This window comes from Calypte anna, chromosome 11 (genome assembly GCF_003957555.1).
Source record: "Calypte anna isolate BGI_N300 chromosome 11, bCalAnn1_v1.p, whole genome shotgun sequence".
In the NCBI taxonomy this organism is placed as follows: domain Eukaryota; kingdom Metazoa; phylum Chordata; class Aves; order Apodiformes; family Trochilidae; genus Calypte; species Calypte anna.
In genome coordinates, this window is record NC_044257.1 from 18,208,724 (window position 1) to 18,224,714 (window position 15,991).

Here is a 15,991-nt window from a genome sequence, read left to right on the forward strand (position 1 = left end):
TTTGCACACTAATATATTAAGTCCAGGACACTGAACTTTTAAAGAAACACAACTCTAGCCCCACAAAGGTTTTTAAAACCAGGATTAGTCAAATAACTGCATCCCAAGTGGGTGACTTAAACCTTCAAGCAGTTAAGGAGCAAACCAACTTCTGCCCCCCACCTCCTTCTGAAGCTGCTTGAAAGCAGTGATGTAAACCAGCTGCCCAGAGAAAGATCAGAAGAAAATGCTTCTGGTAATATTGCCACACATTTCTTTGTCCTGACATGTCCCTGCTCCTCCAAAAATTATGAAAATACCCAAGGAAAGGATAAAAAGAAAAAGCTAACAGCTGAAGGGGGGGAGGTCAATACAAAGTCCTGTTTCTCTGAAATCCCAGAAGTTTGAGCAAGAAGCTGTGGTGTTGCCTCTTTTCTCTTTCTGGATGCTGTAAACTGGGACAGTCCCCATTAAAGCAAATCCATCAGCTCTGCCCAGGCACCACCCAGAGTGTCCTGGGAACACAAAACCCCTTCACACCCCCCCCTGAAACTGCAGCCTCAGACAAATCTGCTTGGCATCTATTTCACCCTAATATTTCACTGCCTTGGGATCGAATTTATGGAGCTGCCAGTGGTAAAAGTCCCCTTTGTCCAAAGAGCACTGGGATTGGTATAAAAGGAAAGAAAACACCCAGAGGAGCAGCAAAGGCTTGGAACTGGGGGTCTGGGTGGGACCTGGGCTCACCCACCTACCCAGAGGTTTAAGAGCCTTTCAGAAAAGGGTCACCCACTTCAAAGCATCAGCACTTTAGAAGAATGGTCTGAAGTATTCTCCTGGAGGAGATCCAGCAGCTCTGTACAGCAAACACAGAGGGCACAGACAGGAGAGCATCCAGGTGGACCAGGTTTGTCCCTCTGCTCCAAGCTCAATGCACTTAAACCATTCCTAAAAGACTTGTTTTAACCCGGTTCTGGGAAATGTCCAGTGAGACAGCTTTCCTGGGAAATCTACTTGAGCTCTGCATTGCAGTTCAAAGTGGGTTTTGTTTGGTTGTTTTTTTTTTCTTTTTTAATGGCCAATTTAGATTTCCCTTGCCTCACAGTTTGCACCCTTAATTTCTTGTCCTGGTGAAGACAGAGAACAGGGCAGCATCTTCCCATTCCCAGTATGCTTTAATTGATGCCAGCATGCTTTCCTTGAAAAAAAAACCAGAAAAAACCCCAAACCAGTTTCTTGATGTATCCCAGCTACATGGAGCCATCGAGTCACCTGGCATGATTTAGAGAAAAGCTGAGAAAGTTGCAACATGTATGTGAAAGCCAAAGAAGGGCACATGAAAGGAGCTTGCACATTCTTAGGGACTTACCAGAGAGCTTGCAACTTCCATAAGGAGATTAATAAAATCCATGTTAGAGCAAAGGCAGAATCCCAGACAGCCTGCTGCAAAATGGGAGCTCAGACAGGCAGCAAGGTGCTGCTCAAGCATGGGCTTTGTGAGGAGCATCTCCTGGAGAGCCCAAAGGTCCCACTCTGATCCAGGTTGTTCTACATCAAATGTTGTGTGCACAGAGAGGAAGAAAAGGTCTCTGCCTGCAGACCTCACCATTTAACTCTGCCTGAAGTGGCCAGGGGCTTTAGCAGGAAACTAAATGTCACCTGAAACAAGCTGTGCTGCAAGGTGCATGGAAGTCACGGGATGGAGGCTTTGTCTGAGAGATCTTTTATTGGTTATAGGTAAAAGTCAATGGAAATATCATGTATTTATACCCAGGGCAGTGATCCACTCTCAACAGAAGGACAAAAGAACAGTAAAGAGGGAGGGAGAGGGATTGTGAAAAAGCAAACTAAGTTTATTACCTGCAAGCCCAAACCGATTGTGAAGACCTCTGTTAAAGAGCTAAAAGAGATTTATGGTTCTTTATCCTTTTCCTTCTAAAAGAGGAAAAAAAAGTTCAGCAAAGCAGGCTGGGGAGATATGAAGAGGAAGGAGGTGTACTTTGTGATAAGCCTCAAACATTGTTCTTGTTGAGCATTAGAGCTGGAAGAATATAAAACCTCTGATAAAGCAAGAAATTTTGCAAAGGCAGCACTGGCTCCCATGGCTGAGCCAGGAATTAAAACCCATGTGCACAAAGAGACACACACATCCCAGGAGAGACAGGAGGGACCATTTACAGACTTTTATCCACACTGAACAAGTAGGGCTTGTACTGTTCTCTGAGGAAGTATTTTCATAAAATTCACACAAAAAAAACCCCACACAGCAGAGCTCATCTGTGTGGGTCAGCTCATCAGATGGGTTTGGGAGTAAAGATGTCTCCCTAAGCTATACAGGATTTTAAGCATGCATAAAGCAAGCAAAAATACCAGGAAAACAGCTCCATCACCCTCTCCTTATCTTGTTTTTACATGCTACTTGTCAGACATGCATGTGTCAGCTGAGAGCCCTAACATCACCATTCATCCTCTGGTTTCTGCTCTTGTCTGAGCCAGGTGTCCCCGGGTGACCCAGGGACCCAACCAAGCTCTCCCATTCCTGAACCAGGAGGAATGTAAAGGGGCAGTTTGTCAAAGAGTGAAATTTATTTGGGCTGGTTTGGACATGTGGATACTTCTCTACTAACAAATGGCTGTGACCAGCCAGCAGTTACAGAAAAAAAGCACTTCTGAGAGCTACAGCACCCAGGTTTTGATTCCTTGCAGGCTTGGCAGCTCTGCAGTCTCGGGGTGAGGCCAGAGAGGGACTGCACTCAGTGGAAAAGATCTTGGGTGGTATACATTGGGTTCCAAGGGCATGGAATCAAGCCTAGCTGCAGCAGGGTAAATAAAATATCTCACAAATAGTAAATTTAAAAAAAAAATAAATAAAATCTCACAAATAAAACACACAAAAGCACTAAAAGCACTCAGCCCTTTGCAGAGCACGAGCTGGAATATCACCCAAGCAGCCAGAAGATGTTTGCAAAGCACTTCTGCCAGCTCTGAAATGCTGGCATTGGGCCTCTTGGGCTTTATCCCTAATTCCCAGATTCTGCTTTACACTGCACACCACCTTCAGAAGAAAAAGGAGCCATACTCACCCTTTGCAAGCTGCACGAAGCCCAGAATGATGATCAGAGCCAGCGCCAGCAGCTTTGCAGCAGCAAAGGCATCCTGGACACGGGTAGCAGCTTTCACACTGTAGCAGTTCACAGCTGTGAGGAGCACTGAGGGAAGCAGACAAGAAGGGATCCATCAGTTTGTGGTGAATCACTTCACATGCAAACCCCACGATGAGAAAGTGGCATTTGCTGTTGGCTAAAACGCAAGAGAACTCTCCTCCAAGAACAGCAATTTGTCAAAAGGGAGGCTGGGTGGCCATGCACATCTCCCTCCTGGCTTTCTTTTTCCCTTGTTTCTGCTCAAGGGTTTGAACTCCTTGGGGCTGCACTGGGAAGCACAGCTCTGAGGGCACATAAATAAAAGTGGTTCCTGCAACCAACCCCTAGCACCAAAGTGCTGGGCTGCAGTCCCTGCCGAGTCCATCCAGTGCAATGCTGCAGCTGTCTGAAAAAACACCTTAGAAATATCAGGACAACCTTCCAGAACTGATGGTGAGTTATTTCTACCCCAATAGCACCCAAAAAGCTCTCGAGGACTCAGCCCACTGCATGAATAGAAAGAAAAGTCCTGTTCCTGCCTCAGTCCTGAGCCATGCAGCAAGGGATGAGCCCACCAACACCTGCAGGGCAGAGCACAGGGAGATGCTCAGCTACAGACCAGCACCCTGAGCACACAGGTGCTGATGAGGGATGCAGGGACCAGCACCCCAGGTACTCACTAGCCCCCCTCCAACACCACCAGATGGTTGCCCAGGACAGGCAGTGCTTGCCTTGGCTCTCTGGAGCCCATCAGCTGGGAGCCTGCAGCCTCACACCCTGCCTGCTAGAAATGGAAAGCTGAGAACTAAAACCATGGGAGGAAGGAGGAGTTTTTGGGTGTTTGAAAGGGTCTTGGTGGCTCCCTGCCACCTGGCTCTGCCAGTAAGAAAGCAACTGCACTGGGGGAAGAGTTGAGGGAAGTGCTCCCAGAGCCCATACCAGAGCTGGGAATAGCTTTCCTGGAACAAAAAGGCCCAGCCAGGCTCAGGCACACCCCCAGGCTGGCTTCAGAGCAGCCTTTAAGGACCCAGGGTTCTGGGTCTGACAGCACCAATCAGCCTTTGCATTCCCAGAGCACCAGAAACCTCCTGTGATTCAGCACAGGGCACAGATGGGGACAGCACAGAGGGGACACATGGGGACTGAGAGGTTGCCAGGGCCACAGCACAACAGCAACATGCTGAGAGGATTTCAGTGCCCACACACTGCTCAGTAAGGGATCCCCAGGCAGGGACGAGCAGAGGCAGTGAGCAGCCTGCACCTGGATCCTGCTTGCAGCATCACCTGGATCCTTGCTTCCCTCCCAGCCCCTAGGATCTAGGGTCATCCCAATCCAAGAGCATTGGAAGTCTGGAGGGAAGAAAGAGTTTGCATAGAAAAGCCCCGTGACCCAACCCATCCTACAGAAGTAAAGAAGCAATTTTTTAATTGGTTTTTTTTTTTGGTAGCATGCCTTTAAAGCCCCTTTGGCACTGTCAGGGTGGCTGAGTGAGGCTGAAATGACCCCCAGGTATTTTCAGTGGGCAGGTACACCCCAAGCAGGCTCTTGTTCAGGGCACAGGACAGCAAACAGGAAGGAACTGGGCCAACAAACCTGCCACCCCACCTCCCCCAGATGTCACCCCCTGTCCCATGGCCTCTCCACCCTCTGCTGCTCAGGGCAGATACGGTGCATCTAATGAAAGCAGCTTGGAGGCTCTGCAGCATCCCCCAGCAGGTCAGCACCACTGCTGGGTTGCAAGATTGCAATTTATCTGCCTCCAGCTGGTGTGCTGCCTGAGCCACTGTCCAGGCAGACAGCGGGAGAGAAAATAAAGGGTGACTTAGAGTATGTCTGTGCTACAGAGGGGAGAGGAAAAGGCAGTGAAATATCACCAGAGATCCCAATTCACCTGCTAAAAAAACCCCTCTGCTGAATCCTAATGGGGAGGACTGGAAGGGAAGTGAGGATCCAGGGCTGACTTTGAGCAGTGATTATGCTAAAAATAAAACTCTCCTTGTTTACAGAGGGATATTTAAAGGATGAGCTAACACATCTAAAAGCACACTTTTCCCTAAGTGAAGACAGCCCCCAGAGGTGTGACAGTGACATTCCCTTCCCCATATAGACATTCTGTTTCTTTCACAATAGCTGCTTCAGCCTCCACATTAAATACTGACTTTCTCAGGGCTGGTTTTTATGTTCTGGTTCTGCTGGATGGCCCATGGGTTGTGTACATAAAATGCAATATCTTCCTGCACGGTCCAAAACCAAGAAGCACCAGAAATATCTGTATTCAGCCATTAAAAACCAGATTGGTGCCAGACAAACAGGCTCTGTAAAAAGAAGAAAACACTTAGAGCCAGAGACTTGGGACAGATCTGGGAGTTTCTTCCACAGCAGTTGTGATTCAAAGGCCTTTCAATCTTTGCTTTTTCCTGCTGGTTAATAATATTTGTTTTCCCTAAGGGAGTGTGATACAGTTACCACACTTAAATGCTTTCAATATAATACAGGGGGAAAAAAAAATTTAAAAAAAAGCCCAATCTCACCCACCAGAAAGAATCCTACAGGCATTGAGATGAAAAGACAGGAGTTCTTTTTCCATAAAATTTCAAGATGAATTCCAGGGGTTGCTCAACTTCTCAGGAGACCAGAGGGCCAGGGTTTCCTAAAGCAGTTTTATTCCCTCGGATCCAGGGAATGGGAGACTCCTTCCTGGCACCTCTCCACTCACCTTGAGTGAACTGCTCCACATCAGCATCAGGGGGGAAAACTGCAGAGTCAGAGCTTTCCTTAAACCCAGGCAAAGATACAATGCAGGGAAAGATCAGAAGGAGCTGCCCTAATTTCTGTAGCACTTTTCCTATGGCTACAGCCACTGGTTGCTGTCAGGAGCCATGACCCAGCTGGGCACCTCTGGGGAATCATTCTAGGAATAAGGATTTCAGCACAACTTGACGTGACAGATCCAGCAGCCCCTCTCCAAAGGCTTTACATAATTGGGATAATAGGAGCTAGAAAGCTGCAGGGACTGCAGGTGTAAGTGGGGGGTAAGTTTATTCATTTATTACTTCTGGAGGAAGTAAGAAAGACGCTGAGGTTTTGGCTGCTGTAAGAGAAAAGAAGCTCAGGTTCACCCCTTCATCTCTCCTGGTGAGAAGGGGAGCTTCATTTCAAGGTACCCAAGCCACAAGGGAAGTCAGAGAAATCTGGCTTTGTAAAGACAACAGCAGGGACAGCTTCAGTTATTGATTCTGTCCTCATAGCCCCAGCTGGCTTCAGGCATGTCACTGAACCAGCTCTGCTGGCACTCACCTGCAGACTCAGGTCATTTCCCCACTACTGACAGGAACAAAGGATAAACTGACAAACCCAACACAGGACCCAGACCCTTGCCCCTACCCCCCTTCACATTTTATGGGCATATTCCTTTGGTCTCTCAGTCCCAAGCTACAAGCTCACCTCAAAACACGATTTACTTCCAAACAGGAATCAATCCTCAGAAACCAGCCATGGGAAGGGATCATGGCAGTCCCCACACAGAGCAGGACCATGGCAAACACATCCTATGTAGCAAGAGCTCTTGTGTCTACAAAGGAAAGGCAGGATGTAGGAAAGCTGCCCTGCAGGCGTGTGGTTCTGCCCAAAGCAAACACTCTGAACAGAGCCCCAGCACAGGTAAGCAGGGCTTGGCATTTATGATGCAACACTCTTGGCAACTCCCCTATAGAAAAAGGCAAGGCTGCAGCTTTCCCAAATAATGGAACGTGGCTGTGGATTGGAGATGGAGTACAGAGAGTGCTCAGGGAATCCCTGTTTGGAAAAAAAAAAGAAGCAAACAAACAAATGATCCAGAGCTCTGAGAACTCCTCACTCACAAATAAAAAGAGGACCCAGTTCCAGATGTGTATGCAGTTTGCTGATGGGGAGATGAGTTTGCCCAACCCAAGATCTTCAGCAGCTTTTCAGGTTCAAACATTTCTGAAAGGGCTCTAGGAATTCTTGAGGTACTGGCAGAGCTGCATTCATGGGGCCTGTGAGGTTACACACCTTGGGAGCCTTGCACAATCTCACTTCTGTTCTCTGTTTCACCTTCTCTAGGTTTCCCTGGTCTTCCCCAGGAGTGCTTCCTATATAATTTGGTATAAACAGGCAAGTAGCATGTTTCAAAGAAACAGACTCTATTATCCATGGATTCCTATTTGTGGTCTTCCAGGACCAGAATGAGAATGTGTATTAGAGCAGGGACTTGTGGAAAGAAGGGAACTCTTCCACCTCAGCTTCTCTGCCAGGAAAACAGAGACTGTACCACTCTCTGCATGCAGAGGCTGAATCATGCTATGATCCCTCTTTATAACTCACACATCTCCAAAGTGCTTATCCCCTGTAAGATGATGCTTCCCTTTACCATCTGCCACTGGATGATGCTGAGCTTCTCCTCACAATGACTTACAGAACAGTTCTCAGCTCCCTTCCATTTCCCCATCCTACAGCCAAGGCTGCTGCTCCGTTCACACCTGATGAAGTCCTGATGACGGACAAACAGTTTTCTCTCCTACCAGAGATGGTAAAACCAGGTTTCAAACAGAGATGACACAAGCTGAGCCCCTGGCCACCAAGAAAACCTTCAGGGATGACAGCAGCACCTGGTACTGACACAGAATGGTCCCTATGCTATGCAGGAAACTGCTGCCTGTGCCCACAAGAGGTTGGACACAGGGAAAATACTGTTATTCCACACAGTAAGAAACAAGGAATTTTACTAGACTGAGTGCAGTGGTTTAATCCATAGGGACATCAATGTTTTAGCTATTCACTAAGGCAAAAAAAAAAAAATTCCCACTTTATATTCAGGTGGCTTCCACACCACAGTGTATTCCCAACAGTCTCAGGGGTCTGTTCCAAACAGCACAACCCAACATGGGACCCACACACCAGGACATCCACATAAACCAGGGAAATTTCAACCTGGCAGATGCTGAGTGAAGACTTGTGCCCTGCTAGGTGGGAAAGAGAAACAGCAGAAGGAAAACCTTTGGAGATGTTTCTTCAAGTCCCTGGTGCTGAAAGGGGCTCAGAGATGGGAGCAGAAGTCAGTGCACAGCCAGATGATGCTAGCATTTCATCATGGAGCACAGCTCCCTGAATACCCAAACCCTCAAGTCTCCAGAATTCTGCACAAATAAATTCACAAGCACTTGTGTGCCAACTCCTTTAAGAGCTGAGCCAACCAGTGCAGCAGGCAGGGGGAAAAGGCAGCACCAGGACTGCCTGGAGAAAGAGCTGAGTGGAGAGATCCATGGTTTGCAGCTCCTGAGAGGCTGGATCTCTAACCTTTAGAAATGCACCCATCATTCTGGTACCAAGGTACCAAAGTAGCAGGGATAGACTCAAACTGCATGGTGCAAGAAAAACAAGGAAGAATGTATTAATGTGAAGGGAGCTAAGTGGTAGCTAGTGGTAGGAGTTACAGAATACAGGCTTGGGAAGAGGAGAAAAAGGTATTATTATTCTTCCATTCCCAGCAAATTAAAAGGACTGCACAGCTAGCACAAGATAAACATCTTTCCTGTCATCCCCACTTCGTATGAAATATCTTCTAGCAGCAAAAGATGTTCAGTAATATTTTAAGTGCACATTAAACCTCAGGCATAGAACCATCCTCCCCAGATGCTCAGCTGCAAAACAAGGGATTTTACCTGTCCCACAGTGATGTTACAGTGATACAGAAAACCCTTCCCACAGCTGTACTGACTGAGGTGCCACGACACCCACAGAGAGGTGGCTGAATTTCAGCACGGAGTCTGGAATCCTGGGTTCTGAACTTAATAAAAAATTCCAGGCAGGTTTTAGCCTGAGTCATCCCAGAGAGACCATGCAGAGGGTCAGAATTCAGCTCTGTGTGCTGGCTGGCAAGAAATGGCTTTTTCATCCCTTCCATGTCACCTATTGTCCACATCTGGGACTCTGAGACTATTGGAATACTTAGTGATGTTGCTTGGAATTAGCCTGACCATGTCAAGTTCCTCTGAAAAAGCCTTCCCAATTTGTTCATGTCAGAAGAGAAAGACTCTGAAGGATCTCAGTGGTGGTGTAAACCATTCAAATACAACAAAACTTAATGGGACATTTGTTGTGAAAGCCAAGAGAGGGGTGCCAAGAAATGCAGCAGCTGCTTGCTGTGTTTCAAGAGTCCTCCAGACCTTCAGTCTATTTCAGGAGAGTCTTGCCAGTGTCAGAGGCTATTTTCATTAATGCTACTTTCTCTAATTAAATGTGGATTTAAGAAAGCAACCTCAGTCCTGCCACATTAGCCATGCAGCAGGGATTCTACAAAGACCTCTCCCTTTCACTCTGATCAAATAAGTGCATATTTACTGATGCAGCTTAGTAGTTTAATCCACCTTTCTGGAGGAGGAGGAGAGTAAAAAAAAAAAAAAATAAAACAGAAGTCTTCAAAGCTTCACACCCTGCTTTTCCTTGCAGATTCATTCCAAGTAGCAGTGCTGCAGAATAAACCCATCTTACACAGCCAAGCAAAAGGTGTCTTTTGTGCTTGCCTTGCTGATCATCTAATACCTGAGGAGTTTGAAATCATACCCATAGCTTCACTTCGAACAGCTCTTCAAACAACCAAACTGTCAGATTAAACCCAAAACTCTAATACTAAATAAAGACATTCCTGCTTTCAACAAATGCCATTTCTAGTTGAAATGCTGGCACTGAACATTCACTTATAGAGCACAGCAATAATTTGGCAAGCTTGCAGCCAAGCCACGTGCTCCTGCACCTTTGCCAAACCCTGGATTTGATACCATCCTTCCCCTTTAACTCCCAAGGCACTCTGGGGGGTGTCAGGCACTTTTGCTCTCATGCAAGATGTGCTCTGAGACATGACTCAACTCAGCACTGACTGCTGCTAATTCTGCCATGGTTTGGCTGTTCAGAACATGAGAGACACACGAGAAACATCTGATCACTTCCCTGGAATTCCAGTTTTGCAGGAGGAATGCCCCAAATAGTATTCCAGAAGTGCTAAAAGAAGTCTAAAGGAATGTTAAAGATGAAAATACTGTATCTTTAAAGGAGCAGATATTGCTGCAATGGTTTGACCCCAACCATTATTGGGGTTATTAGAGTCAGACCAGCATCACTAACAAGTGATAAAAGGTTTCAGAAACGAACAATCAAATCACTGCCTTGACACTGAAGATCAAGAGCAAAATCCTCTGCAGCTGGCAGGGTTTCACAAGCTTCTGTGGAGCAGATTGCATTGACAAGAAATAAGTAAATTACAAAATAACCTGGTATGCAGCACATGGAGGGGGGGGTGTGGTGGCTGTGTCTAAGAATGTGTGTAGGAAGAACAGTTTGGGCTCTTGTGAAACACTAAATAAAAACCAGCTCTCGTCTGGAAGCAACATTGTTCCCCATCTCCCTGATCCACAGGGTATTTACTATGCCAGGATTACAGACCTCTCAAGTGTAGGAAATCTGCAAATTCACAGGTGGAAAGAAGGACTTTACAATGTTACTTTAACCAGAGACAGAACTTGAAGCTTCACAGGGTTGAGCTTTCTCTAGAACCTACACTGTGCTGTGCACTGTGAATTTTTAATTACTTGTTTAGATTTATCCATTCAAATTTAAGAAATGTAAGACAAGTGGCAGCCAGTTGTAAGAAAAGGATCCGACCCACTGGCACTATGAAGACAGAGTTGGGTTTTCCCACATCCACACAAATCCTCACTTGTGTGAACTTCAGCTTTTCCTGATCAGAAACTGCTTGGCTACTACATGGACCTTATGTTTGCTACCCTTTGGCATTTACTATGATTTATCAGTCCTAGAAGGGCGAGACATCCAATCTGAGGGATTAAATAACACACTTTATGAATTACTTAAGTCATGTGCAGCCTGAAAAGCCTTACCCCAAACCACCTGCAAATTCTTACAGCCAGGGAGCACTGGCTCTGTTGTGGTGAACATTTCATGATTAACAGCTTGATCCATCTTGCTTCCCTGTAATGAATTCCCACCCTTTTATCTGGCAATCATAAGAAGCCTTCGTGTAGTCTTATGAAAGAAAGAGCCTTGCATACCAGCTCTGGAGATTACAACCTTGATAGCATAAAATTTGTAGTTAAATTCTACTTACCACCCACCTTGTTTTCTTCAGCACCTTGAGGGAAACATATCTGCTCCCAACTATTATGTATCTGCAAAATATCTGCTCCCAACTATTTTTTTTTCCTTTCAAGACTGTGATTTATTGAGGTTATCTTAATGCCAAGGAATTCGATATCTGCATTTCACGGCGGCAAATACCAAACTCAACACTATTTATTCCACTGTTCAACACCAATAACACTCAAAGTGGAAAAAAAGAAACTACTTTTGGTACTTCTCCTCTTACTAAAAACCATGCAGTCAATTGCTTTTTATGTTGAGATACAAACTCTGCAAAGAATACAGCTGGGACTGTTCTGGATGGCTGAGTATTGGCTACTGCACTGTAGCCCCAGGCTCCAAATTCTACTTTTGCTTTCTAAATCCTTCTTCTCCCTTTAAGATAACCTGCTAATGTATGCACATGGACATATAGGACATTTTTCCTACTCTAAGGGTCTTGGGAAAAAAAAAAAGTCTCACTGGGTAGGGGTATGTTTGGAACAACCCTGTAACAAAGCTGCTTTTTAGTCCCCAAAAGTTTTGTGTGACTTGCAAAGTCCTTTGACCAGATTTACTTCATTTATTGTTCCTAGTGCCTGATGTGGTTTTGGCACCAGACAGTAGAAATGCTAACTCCAAAAAATCAAAGTTAGAGAAAACTAACTTGCTGAAGGCAATGCATGATGAACTGGCCTTTTGTAGCAAAGGAGACAAACAAAAAAGTAAACTAAAGCATAAACAAAATAGTTGCCAGTGGTGTAAGGGAAAGTAAAGCTTCAAGAAGAAACACATGGAAATGATGCATATTTGAAGAACTCACAGCTCTTTCCTTGGCATTTCAAGATGAAGGTTCAGGAACAAATTCTGCTTCAGGAAAACTACTAATTGCCAGCAAGAGAAAGCTGGAGACACATGACTTACTGGAGGAGCAGAAGCATGAATGAGACCTGGCATCAAGAAATTTCATGCTGAGATCCACCCTGCTGCTGAACAGATCTTGCCAGTGTCTATTTCACTCTTGGTTTTGTTCTCTGATCAGTAAAAGGGGAACAGAGACACCTCATGACACCTCTAATGGGAAAGATCCTGCAGATGAAAAATTACTTATTATTAGGAACACATTTTCCAAGGCTTTGTCTACTACAATACGTTCTTGCAGAGTAGAACTTAAGCATAAGAAAGTCCATCTAATCAGTGCTTTAATTCTGCTAGTTTCCTAGGGAAAAAAAAAAGAAAAAAGTGACTGCCATGTGCATGCCTGTCTCTTTTCTCTGTGTCACTGAAGAAACCATATTGCAGACTGGCAGTAAAGCTCTAAAACCATTTTTTCCACAAGGCAAGAAACCCACCAGCAGAACTATTTTCTAACTCTGCTACAGCTTTCTTTGCTGGGTGACAAGATTTCCTTAATCTCCACTTAATTAAAAAATTGCCTGGAAAGTCCACATGCCTGTCTTCTTGTTCTTATGTTCCTTAAAATTTATCTGGGGAACGAGGAAGTCTCAGCCTTGGCCAAAGAAAATAAAATCTGCTGTCCTGCCTGGTATTGACCTTATTGTATCTACCAGCTAGCCAAAAAATGCCAGAGTGTGTATTAGGAGATTTACAGATAATATAAATGGTCCCATAACAACCCTGTGCTACAACTCTGGAATTCCTGCCATCCTCAGCAGGTGAAGGAATCCAACATGATCTCCCCTTGGACAGCACGAGCAGCTTTCTCTTCACATCCTCAAAATGAAGAAATAAAAAGATCACCTGACTGTAACTTTGGATGGCAAATAAATGCCTTCTAAAGCTCTCATGAAAAATTATCCCCTCTCCCAACAGACACCTTCACAATGGCACTGGAATCACCAGTGGGGGGGGATGCAAGCTGAATAGGAAAGGAGGGAAGAAAGTAGAAAATGGTCCTTTATTAAAAGGAGGAGGAATCTGGCTGAGGTGACTCTGCAAGTGCAGGAGGAATGGAAAACGGGGCTTCACTGGCAAAACAGCAGACCTCAAAATACCAGAGAGATGATAAAAAACTGCAGCAGGAGAGATGTGTGTGCCATGGCAGACAGCAGTGGCCCTGAATTCATCACAGCATGACCGAACTTCTCTGCAAGACAGCTCCTTAGATATTTCATGTTCGCTAGGAAAAGAAAACAAACAAAGCCCAAACCCAACCCAAACCACGCTTTGAGCATTACATCAGTGCCCAGAGAGCTGAGAAACATCTCACAACTGGTGCTGAAACGAGCCAGGCACTGTAGCACAGGCCACGGTCAGCACCAGTTGCTCCTGACAGATAAATGTCCCAGCTGCACATGTATCCTAACCCCAGTCTGCACATGGAAGCCCATCCCAGGCACGGCTGTACCTCGGGCTTGCAAGGGGATTTTACCCTGCCCAACTCCTGTGAGAAACCCTATCCCCGTGCAGGAGCAAAATGAATGTTTTATCTATGGGATGCTGCTTGCTGCATCGCTGGAAATCAGAGAGGCTTTGCTAGCTCATCCGCCAGCTGCTCGGGAATTTTTTGCTCATTTCACTTGGGATGGGGCCACGTTTCCTTCTCAGGCTGTTCAAAATAGCGAAAAAAAACCCAAAACCACCACAAAAACAAACAAAAACACCGCTATGCTTCCAGTTCAGCACCGAAGAGCTGGTGCATCTCCTACAGAGTGATGGCCAGTGCTTTGGGCAGACTTTTTGGGGCAGGCGATGGTGAGCAAAGGGGAAGCCACGTGGAGGAGGAGAGAGGGCACCTGGAGAAGCCCCTGGGGGTACTTACGGACACAGAGACAGGCCACCAGCTTGGCAGCCTCCTCGGGCACCGGGCAGGTGGGGAAGATGGGCTTGAGCAGGTAGGTAGCAAAGACCAGAGCCACGATGTATTGCGAGGAGGGCCGGATGATGAGCAGCTCTATCCAGAGCTTGAGGAAAGCGGGCAGGGAGCCGTACACCTCCAGCATGTAGGCGTAGTCCCCGCCGGATTTGGTGATGGTGGTGCCCAGCTCGGCGTAGCAGAGGGCACCCACGATGGAGAAGGCCCCGCAGACGGCCCACACCACCAGCGACAGCCCCGGCGAGCCGGCCTCCCGCAAGACGCCCGTGGGGGTGACAAAGATGCCGGAGCCGATGATGGTGCCCACGATGATGGCCACGCCGTTGAGCAGCGTGATGGAGCGCTGCAGGGTCACCCCTTCGGCCGAGGCGCAGGGAGAGGGGGAGCGGGCGCAGCCGTTCTCCTGCGCCCCACCGCCCGCCGCTTCCAGCATCTTCTCCATCGCCTCTTTCTCTTCATCCTGAGCAAGCGAGGAGGTCGAGCCGGCCGGCGTCCTTTTCTTTACCGCGCTGTTGCTGTCGCCTCCGCCGCTGCCCGACATGTTGGCGCGGAGCGGCGCGGAACGCAGCGCGGAGCGGGGGAAACGCGCTCGGCAGCCACCATGCAGCAGCAGCCGCCCCTTTTGTTCCGGCGGCGGTGGGCGGTGTGTGAGGGCTTAGGCGGGGAAAAAGGGCCCGGCCTCCTTTCCGGGAGGAGGAGGAGGAGGAAGGGAGAGGAAGGGGGGTGCTGCAGCGCTCCCGGGCACCCGCGGATCTCTCGCTGCTCGCCCGCTGCCCCCGCATGGCAACAAAGCGAGGTCTCCCCCGCCGTCTGCTCCCGGTCCCGGGGGTCTCCTGGGTGTCAGGGGCAGGACGGGATGGGATGTCTGTCACCGCTCCTCCTGGACCAGCCGGTGTGATCTTACACAGGAGAACCGGGCCCTGCGTGGCTGTGTGTGAACCCCAAGTTCAGCAAAAGCTTTGCCTCCCACTTCCCCTCCCCTGCCCCCTGCCCAGGCCCCATCACTGCATCACCTGCGTTTCTGCAGAGGCACTGCAGGGATCTGCCTGTCATTTTGGATGCCAAGGTCTCCAAGAAGTCTTGTTGGGGGGAAAAAAAATTAAAAAAAAAATTTGGCTAGCATGCCAGCATAATAAAGCAACTTCTGTCTCACTGTCTCAGTGAAGGCATCGGTTGTGCATCCAAGGAGATTTATTTGGATACCTCACTATGGCAGCTAAGAAGCCAATTGTTTAGCAAATATTCTCTCTAGTCCATACTGGAGATAATTTCAGAGGCTAAAGCCTGGAGCCCCCCAGTCTCAACAGCAATTATTCCCATTATTCCCAGGTAGAAGTGGTACCTTTGAGGAGCTGTTTCTCAGCAAGGGATTAATTGGTATCACACCAGAAGTCATGGCCAGGCTCTGAAACCCAAGGTCCTTCCTCCCTGGACCATCCTCCTCAGGCCTGGAGATTTTCTGCAACATACTCTCAAGAAACCTGAGATCTACATTCTGGAGGAATATTTAGGATTTTAGCAACGTTTTCAGGTACCTGACACTGGTAATTGGCATCTTGACCACTGCCAACCAAGCCTGGCAGGAATTCTGAGCAGCCCTTGTGGCACTGAGCAGAACCTGACACCTAGTGGCTTCAGCCACAACAGCCCAGAGGCTTCCAACAACTCTTAGAGTTGCTTCCCCATTTCTATAAGCATCCACATTTAGGAAGAAAGCTTAGACAAAAAATTACCTTTGCACCGAGTATGGTTTTCTTGTTTTCAGAGAGAAACGGGCTCCTGGAGAGATTTTAATGACTGTGACAATTAATTAAAAAATAAGCAGCAAAACACATTTATCACACAATTTTCCTGAAGCCCTCAAAGCCTTTCTTTAGCTTA

At 47.1% G+C, this 15,991-nt stretch overlaps 1 protein-coding gene across 1 annotated transcript in view; it reads right to left on the reverse strand.

Annotated features, from left to right (window-relative positions):
• SLC7A5 (solute carrier family 7 member 5) overlaps window positions 1–15,289 on the reverse strand; it is a 38,081-nt gene extending 22,792 nt beyond the window's left edge. Inside the window, exons 1-2 of the mRNA XM_030457658.1 lie at window positions 14,057–15,289; window positions 3,063–3,188 (exon numbers count right to left, since the gene is read on the reverse strand). Coding sequence (XP_030313518.1) covers window positions 3,063–3,188; window positions 14,057–14,651 — 721 coding nt within the window. The 5' untranslated portion in view covers window positions 14,652–15,289. The remainder of the gene's footprint in view (window positions 1–3,062; window positions 3,189–14,056) is intronic.
• Between the last annotated feature and the right edge of the window lie 702 nt (window positions 15,290–15,991).